Source organism: Myotis brandtii, unplaced genomic scaffold (assembly GCF_000412655.1).
Source record: "Myotis brandtii unplaced genomic scaffold, ASM41265v1 scaffold4674, whole genome shotgun sequence".
Taxonomy (NCBI): domain Eukaryota; kingdom Metazoa; phylum Chordata; class Mammalia; order Chiroptera; family Vespertilionidae; genus Myotis; species Myotis brandtii.
Genome location: NW_005367854.1, coordinates 6430 through 15379, shown reverse-complemented (window position 1 = coordinate 15379; position 8950 = coordinate 6430). Strand labels below are relative to the sequence as shown.

At 52.8% G+C, this 8950-nt stretch overlaps 1 protein-coding gene across 1 annotated transcript in view; it reads left to right on the top strand.

Annotated features, from left to right (window-relative positions):
• Positions 1-57: 57 nt before the first annotated feature.
• LOC102260824 (ornithine decarboxylase-like) overlaps positions 58-8950 on the top strand; it is a 10395-nt gene continuing 1502 nt past the window's right edge. Inside the window, exons 1-8 of the mRNA XM_014547174.1 lie at positions 58-255; positions 1166-1276; positions 2445-2618; positions 3106-3278; positions 4100-4234; positions 5767-5932; positions 6485-6632; positions 8478-8578. Of these exons, the coding sequence (XP_014402660.1) occupies positions 103-255; positions 1166-1276; positions 2445-2618; positions 3106-3278; positions 4100-4234; positions 5767-5932; positions 6485-6632; positions 8478-8578 (1161 nt within the window). The 5' untranslated portion in view covers positions 58-102. The remainder of the gene's footprint in view (positions 256-1165; positions 1277-2444; positions 2619-3105; positions 3279-4099; positions 4235-5766; positions 5933-6484; positions 6633-8477; positions 8579-8950) is intronic.

Here is an 8950-nt window from a genome sequence, read left to right as displayed (position 1 = left end):
TCACTGGTGTTCATTTATAATGGGAGTCTGACCTCACTCTGAGGGCCTGTTGTGTGGCCCACTCAGACCTGGGAAGTTTTGGCTGAGTGGGTGGTGGTAGCCATGGTTTGGAGGGACAGCTTCACAGGTTCTTCACCTGGCCTGAGATCTGAGCTGAGTTCTGCTCTTCCCAAAGGGATTTACCTGAAGCCCAAGACAACACAGGTCCTGGTCCCCTGTGCTGGGCCTGAAGAAGCAGGTGATGATCGGCACCAGGTGAGTCTGGGGGTGGAGTGGAGCCCATGGGTGCAGCCCCAACTGCTGAAACAGAAGGGCTGAGGCTGTAGGTGGCCCTCACTTAATTCTCAGGGATGGGTGCCCAGCAGCAGGTGCAGTGGCTGCTTTTGGCGGCCCAGGTGCCAGTCCCAGTTCAGCTACTGGCCACTTGGTGACCTTAGGCAAGTCCTTTCCTCTCTCTGGGTCACTTGTCCACATGTGTAAAGTGGAATGTTGGGCTAGATGACCCCCTGGGTCGCAGCTAGCCCTATAATCTAAAGATCGTGGACTCTGCACTTATCTTTTCTGTGGGTCACATTTCTCATCTGTGAATGGGAAAATGTGTGTGAAGGAGCCTAGAAGAGGATGCCAACCATCTAAGGTAGGTGCATGTTTTGTGTATCTTTTCAAAAATATGTTTTTATTGATTTTAGACAGAGGAAGTGAGAGAGATAGAAACATCAATGATGAGAGAGAATGATCGATCTTTAGCCTCCTGCACACCTCCAAAGGAGATCAAACCCTCAAATTAGGCATGTGCCCTGATGTGGTATCAAACCCTGATCCCCTGGTTCATGGGTCAATACTCAACCACTGAGCAACACCAGCCTGGCAATTTTGTGCAACTTGTTTGGTTTCATAGTAGGTCCCTGAAGCAGGCTGGGCCTGGCCAGTGGTCCATCCTACAGATGGGAAAGTTCATGAGGGATCCATGCAGCTCTATGTGGCTGCATGGGAGGCCGAGGACTTACTGACCTAGGAACTCTGGCTCCACGGGCCAGCAGGGCGCTGGGAGGAGGAGGAGGGAGGAGTGTCCTCAGAGCAAGGCCTTTCCAGGTTGCTGGGAGTGTCCGTGGCAGAGGGCTCTGTTGGACAGTCAGGGGTGAGTACCACCCTCACGGACTCGAAGGAGAACGAAGGACACCCTGGAAGCTCCTTGATGAAGGATATCATCCCCCTGGGGCCTGAGGAATCTGCCATGGAGGTGGTCTTGAAGAAGATCCGGGAGCTCTCTGATTCGGTGAGGGGAGAGGAGGGAGGGGAGGGGAAGGTCATGGAGTGGGGAGGGGAGAGGATGGGTCTCAGTCCCTACTTAGGCGGGGACAAAATAAGGCTTTGTGTTTTATAAGTCAGTTTACTAGGTCATACTGAATAGCTGTGTTCCCTGGTGGCATGGGATAGTTCTCTTGTCCCCTTCTAGTCCCCCACCAGCTCCTGGGATTTCACCCTGTGCCAAGTGATCCGGGTGTGGGTTGGAGAGTCCAGGCCCCATAAAGCATTAATGCTAGAGGTCTTGATCCAGCATCTAGAAGGGTTCAGGAATCTGGAGAAGGCACTGTGTGTAGATTAATCAAGAGTCCAGAGACGAAACATAATTCTGAAAGGCATTATGGGGAGTCAGAGAAGACTTAGCTAGAGGAACTAAGTTATCCTTGTCTCAGGACCCCTTGCTAATTATTAACACAATTTGTCCTAAGGCAAGTTGGAGATATACACATCAAAGGGTAGGGTTAGGTACAGAATCCATTGTCAGATTGAAATCCCTTCTTCGGCTGTTCAGGTGTTTGGCCAGTAGGAGGCAATCACATGTAGATTGAGATGCCCTTACCTGCCTGGCAGCAAGCAATCATTTAATGCATCCTTTTCAGGGTTTGGGAAATGCTCTCAGCCATCTCCAGATGATTCAGCCCTGCTGACATGCTGGAATTGGCTTCAAGCATTACTGAATAGCTGTGTTCCCTGCTGGCATGGGGTAGTTCTCCTGTCCCCTTCTAGTCCCCCACCAGCTCCTGGGATTTCACCCTGTGCCAAGCGATCCGGGTGAGGGTTGGAGAGTCCTGGCGCCCATTTGGTCTATAAAGCTTGTTGCCCTCTTGTCTTCCTGTTGTAAGAGTTAGAAGGTCAAGACTCAAATCCTACCATTGCCATGTAGTTGCTACTGAGCTTGACGGGAAGACTCACATCTTAGTGCACATGACACCTGTATAATTTTGTAACTAGTATCACTCCAATAAGTTCAATAAACAGGAAACATTTTTAAAAAGAGAAAAGAGAAAAGAGATTTTAGAGCCGCAGTTTCCTCTTTTCCTAACTGGGTAACAGTAGTACTTGCCGCATGGAGACCCTGTGAGGATTCACTGAAGTGACACAATGCCCAGCCTCTCTTGCCTCTCTCTCTGCCTTGGCAGGACCACCGAGACCCCTTCATGGTGGCCGACCTGGGAGTGTTGGCCAGCCGCCACCAGGCCTTCTGCCAGGCCCTGCCAAGGGTCTCGCCCTTCTATGCGGTGAAGTGTAACAGCAGCCCCTGGGTGCTGCGTGTCCTGGCCGCCCTGGGCACCGGCTTCGACTGTGCCAGCCAGGTGAGCTTGGGCCACAGCCAGTTTCCTCATTCATAGGCCTGACGGTTCCTGGAGGAAAAAGGCCAGTTGCCAGGTGTCTCAAAGTGGGGACAGCAGCCCATGAGCAGTGGCTGATGTGTGTGGTGCCCAGTTGTTTGTGAAAGAATAAAGGAATGAACTGGGAGTGGTCCACCCTCCACTGGTCTAGGTGACGAGGGCAGTCAGCCTGAGCTAAGGAGTGGAGGGAACACGGGCTTTAATCAACAGACCCCGTTTTGTCCTGGCCCAGCCATTTCACTGGAGCCTCAGTTTCTTGGTCTTTAAAATGGGTTCAACTATATGTTCCTCAGAGCAGTCTAGAAGCTTAAGTAGCACAATTTGTGCCCAGTGCTGTGCCAGATGCACAGTAGGGACTCAGTAGGGGACAGCTCCTCATGCCTGTGGTTCCTGTGCCCAAAAAGCAGGACAGCAGGGAGGCAGCCCCTTACTCTGGCTTTGCCCATGGCAGGGGGAGCTGGAGCAGGTGCTGGGCCTGGGCGTGGCCCCCTCACGCATCATCTATGCCCACCCCTGCAAGCCCGTCTCCCACCTGCAGTATGCTGCCCGCCATGGGGTGCAGCTCCTGACCTTCGACAGTGAGGAGGAGCTGACCAAGGTGGCCCAGCACCACCCTGGGGCCAGGTGAGACCAGCAGGGCTGCAGGCAGGTGGGGACAGGGAGGAAGTTCTGGCAAACTGACTTGGGTCTCAGCAACATGATGAAGGCTGTTCCATGGTGACTAGGAGATGCCTAAGCAGCAAAGAGCAAGAATTAGTGCCAGGTTTCCAGTGCCCTCCCTGGTGCCCACTCGTGTCAAATAAAGATTTCCTGTGTCTGCAGAGGCACTGGCAGAGCCTAGCATTAGGAGGTCTGGAGCAGCAACCTCGTGGGAAAAGCACTGATAGGATTCAGGAAGACCAGGGGTCACATTTCTGACTTACTTGTCGCATCTGTGTGTTCATGGGAAAGTTACTTAACGTCTCTGATCCTGTGACAGGAGGTCTGCTGAAGGGATGTTTATAATTTTATCTTTTTCCTGGTTTTTCTTGTCCGGGCTGAAGTCTGTAAGAAGTAGTGTAGCCCTAACTGGTTTGCCTCAGTGGATAGAGTGTCGGGTCAGTGCACTCAAGGGTCCTGGGTTAGATTCATGTCAAGGGCACATGCCCCAGTTGCAGGCTTGATCTCCAGTAAGGGGCATACAGGAGGCAGCTGATCAATGCTTCTCTCTCTTCATTGGTGTTTCTATCTCTCTCTCCCTCTCCCCTCCTTTCTGAAATCAATACAAATATATTTTAAAAAATTTAAAAAGTAGTGTGTTCCCTCCCTGGACCTCCATGGCTGGACAGTCCCGAGGACCGAGGAGTTTGGGTGGGGGCAGCAAAGCATTCAGGCTTGGGGTTTATGTGTCTAAGAATGCCTTTCATGTGTCTAAGAATGCCTGTCACCCTCACACCCCCTCCCAGGCTGGTCCTTCGACTGTGGACCGAGGACAGCCAGAGCCTCATCCCCATGAGCGCCAAGTTTGGGGCCAGCCTGGAGCTGTGTGGACACTTGCTCAAGTCCGCCCGAGACCTAGGCCTGGCTGTGGTGGGAGCCAGGTAAGAGCACGGACTCTCCCTCCTGCGAGGCAGGGCTCCTGGTCCCCACGCCTGTCCGCAGCCTCTGACTCCCTGGGTGCCCTCGGGTCAGCGTGGCCCCTCTGGGCCTCTGGTGGCTCCCTGTGGTCCTCAGAAGAGGAGGTGGGTGTCAGCTGCTGGGAGGGTGGAGCAGGCAAGGCACTGGCCTTGGATGCAAAATATAACGGGATGCTGAAAACTTTGTACTCCAGATAAATAATGTTTAATACAGTATTTAAAAAATTAATGCAGAAAAAATCCATGATGAGAGAATATGAAATTTTAAATCAAGACAGGATTGGCATATCTGATTTTTCTTTTCCTTATGGGTCCAATTACTGTTAACTAATCTTGTCTTTAAAGTTTTTGTATTTTTTTTATTGCTTAAAATATTACAAAGAGTAGTACATTTGTCTCCTTTTTTTCTTCCTTGACCTTCCTAACGTTTTTGTCTTTTATTCATCATGGATATTTTTGCATCAGCAGGTTTGATCCCTTGATGGGGTGTGTACAGGAGGCAACCAATTGAGGTCTCTCTCTCACTTGCTCTTCCTCTCTCTCTAATATATAAAGATGAGAAGCCAGGTGCACAAAATTTGTGCACTAGGGGCGGGGGTGTCCCTCAGCCCAACTGCACCCTCTTCAATCTGGGACCCCTCGGGGGATGTCTGACTGCCTGTGGGATCAGGCCTAAACTGGCAGTCAGACATCCCTCTCACAATCTGTAACTGCTGGCTCCCAACTGCTCGCCTGCCTGCCTGATCACCCCCTAACCACTCCCCTGCCAGCCTGAATGATGCCTAACTGCTCCCCTGCCAGCCCGGTCCCCCCCAACTGCCTCCCTCTCGGCTTGGTCGCCCCCAACTGCCCTCCCCTGCCGGCCTGATCACCCACAACTGCCCTCCCCTGCTGGCCATATTGTGGTGGTCATCTTGTGATGAGGTGGGCATGGCCATCTTGTGACCACATGGGGGGCCGCCATCGTGTGTGAGGGCATGATGGTCAATTTTCATGTTACCTCTTTATTATACACGATAGTGCATGAAGGATACTTACGTTGATTGCTCAGTGCTTTGGTGCCTCCTTGAATGTTGAACCTGAGAAGCATCCTCCCTCACTTCACCCCACCTGCCCCTGATTGGGTCCTCTGCGCCCCCTGGTTGATGGTTTGAGATTTGGGGTTCAGATCACTTGCATTCCAAGGAGGAGGAGAAGAGGAACCCCTGCCATGAGGCTTTGGGAGGGGTAGCTAAGAGAGGTGACTGTCCCACAACCACGAGAGCCCCAACTCACGGACTGTCATGTGGTGTGTGTCTCTGGGGTCCCCATCTGCACAGCCAAGGCTGTGGTTCCTGTGGGTGCCCACAAGCTCCATGTAGTCATGTGTGTCCCCATGTCTGTGTCCGTGCTGGTTCCCATTTTGCCTGTGTGGCTGTTTCCGAATGTGTATCTCCTCCTGCTGACCCTTGTGTTTCCTTGTGTGTTTCTACACCTGTCACTCCACCTGTGCTCAGCTTCCACGTGGGCGCAGGCTGCCAGAATCCCGACCACTTCGCACAGGTCATTGCCGACTGCCGGTGTGTGTTTGAGATGGGCCGTGGGGTCGGGCATGACATGAGCCTCCTGGACATTGGAGGGGGCTTCCCCGGAGTGGAGGGCTCTGAGCCGGAGTTTGAGGAGGTAAGAGGGGAGGAGGAGAGGGCATCTGGGGGCCCCACCCTGGGTTTATTGCACAGAGTGTTTGTGTGTGTACAGGGAGCTCCTGAACCTCAGTCCTGTGCCTGCATGTAGCTGGGCTTTGTGTTGGTTGAGAGGTCTCTGACGCTACATGCGTGTGTGTGTGTGTGTGTGTGTGTGTGTGTGTGTGTGTGTTTGCACGGGAGCATGCGGTTCTGTACCTTCTATAGACGTGTTGGTTACTACCCCTGGTAAGGCTACAGTCAGATAGAGGTTTCCTTACTGTATCCCCCACACCCAGGGGACAGTTTTCCTTTGCTGATCACCTATTGATTTCAATGTTTCCAAGTCAGATCTCATGGTGCTACAGCCTGGTCACTAGGCTTGTGCCCTCGGGCACTTCTCCCCTCTGGGCCACAGTCTTGACCTGTTTCCTCCCCTGCAAAGGGGATGCTGACACCTTCCCACAGAGCTGTCAGGGGAATGAAGAGAGAAGACGCAGGGAAAGACCCCGCACAGGGACTGGCCTCACAGGGCTCGGGTCTGTCCCCACAGATGGCGAGAGTGATCAATGCTGCCCTGGCCCAGGACTTCCCCGAGGGGACCGGCATTGAAGTCATAGCGGAGCCAGGCCGCTTCTACGCGGCACCTGTCTGCGTGGCCGCTGTCAACATCATCGCCAAGAAGGCTGTGCTGCAGCCTGGTGGGTGGGCCCGGACTGGGCAGGGAGCGCTCTGTCCAGGGGTCCCCAGGCCTTGGGGGCAGGAGGGACAGAGGGTCTGAGTTCCACCCTGGCTTCCTCATTCGGGGGAAACATGCTTTGATTTAGCTACAGGATAGAGCCTGTTAGTAACGTTACTGTGTTGTTCTCAGAGAGCCTGGAGGGAGGCATTGAGGGTCTTTATTCTTCCTGTGTCTGGAGGGGAAGTCTGAGAGCACAGCTCATGGTATTTCTAAATAATTTTTATTTCATTTTAAAAATACATTTTTATTGATTTCAGAGAGGAAGGGAAAGGGAGAGAGAAAGACAGAAACATCAGTGATCAGGGAGAATCCCTGAGTGGCTGACTTCTGCACATCTCACACTGGGGATCGAGCCCACAACTCAGGCAGGGTGCCCTGACTGGGAATTGAACCATGACCTCCTGGTCATAGGTTCATGCTCAGCCACTGAGCTACACCAGCCAGAATCTAAGTCATTGTAATCTATTTCCTTATCCTTTGGACAAATGCCCTACACACACCTTTGTAACCCTAAAGGCACGTGGGTCCACTAATTTCATTTCCTCACAAAGCGTCTCATTAGAGAATGTTGTGATTTGGGGCATAGGATTTCAGCCATCATTTAACAAAAGCCTGAGTTATGCATATTATGGCTTATCATTGTTGTCTTCACAATAGCATGAGCTGCCAGTGGTTAAGGATCTATTATGTGAGCAATTACTGTTTTACCTCATTTCTGCTCAGCCCTCCCGTGAGGCAGTTTGGGGCCATTCCCATTTTGCAGGCAGAGATCTGGAGGCTCAGAGAGAGGAAGTGACTGTCCGAGGCTGCACAGCCAGCTCGTGCACAGCGGCGCCAGGTCTGTTCGACCGAGAGGCTGCTGCCCTTGTGTTTGCAGACATGCCAGCCGAGCAGAGCGCCCAGCCTCAGGGCTGCCATGACTAACCCAAGACCAACTGGCTTAGGGACAAGTGGGGCTGTGGGCGCAGGAGGCAGGATCAGTGCTTACATCTGAGAGAGAGCGGGGACAGGAGGACTCACACCAGGAGAAGGTGGTGGTGGTGGTGGTGGTGAGAGGACCCAGGGAGAGGAAACCAATAATCAGAAAGATCTGGGCATCTAAATGCTCAAAGGGTATGGAATGGCCCCAGGGGCCACAGAAACCATTTGGAAAGATTAAGGAAATCAACATCTAAGGACGGACTAGGAGTGGTTGTTCAGAAAGTGGTTGGTAGTAGTTCATGTCCTAGGGTCTGGGGCTGCAGGTGAGCATCAGCTCGATGTACATCGGAGTGTGACGGAACTGGGGAGAAGCCGCCATGTGCTCAGTGAGGCATCAACAGAGGCAGAGCATTTAGAGGGAAGGAGGTGACAATTACGCTGCTCTCTGTCTGTGAGAGCCGGGCACTGACAGGGGCACGAATCCCAGCCCTGCCCCATTCTCCTCTGTAACTTCTGGCAAGACTCAGTGTCCTCAAATGTACAGTAGTGTTCATTGTTCCTACTCAGAGTGTCGTTAGGAGGATGAAATGATTTAATATGTGCACACAGGTTGGAACAATGCCAGGGTTACTTGTACAATCATTATTAGTGGCAGTAGCAGCCATAGCACTCTGATGAGGTACAGCTGGGGCAGAGGAGCCATGGGAGCCCAGAGGACAGGCCCAAATATTGCAGGAGACCCGGGGAGGCTCCTGAAGCAGGACACAAGGGTTATCCAGTGCTGGGCAGAGGGTCTGGGCCGGTCCTGAGGGTGCGGGACTCAGTGTTGACCGTCAGTGGTGAGACCTGGCTGAGCACCGTCCTGTCCTCTCCCCTCTCCCAGGAGGCACCCGGAAACTGTTGTACTATCTCAACGAGGGCCACTATGGCACCTTTCGCGACTTCCACAGGGATCATGTCCCCAGGATGCCAATTGTGGTGAAGGTAAGGGGACCCTTGTGTGGCTCTGGCACCTCCCAGACCCTGATAGCAGTGAGTTCAGCCCCTTTCCCTGTGAGGCAGGGATCCCTCTGTGAGGTGCAAGGGGGCAGGGTCTTAGATTACACATGGCTTTGTAGATTGTCATACCATGTGCGTGTACAAGGATGTGCACAGGCAAGCCTGTTTGTATTTGCATGTGCACTTCTGTGTGTGTGCATTTTGTGTATGAGCATGCTGACTGACACCTGTGCAGGTAGGTGGGTGGATGGGTACATGGTCCTGTGTGGGTGTGTGTGCACATCTGTCTGCCTCTGGGTTTCCATGTGATCTCTCTGTATGCACTGTGTGTGTGTGTGTGTGTGTGTGTGTGTGTGT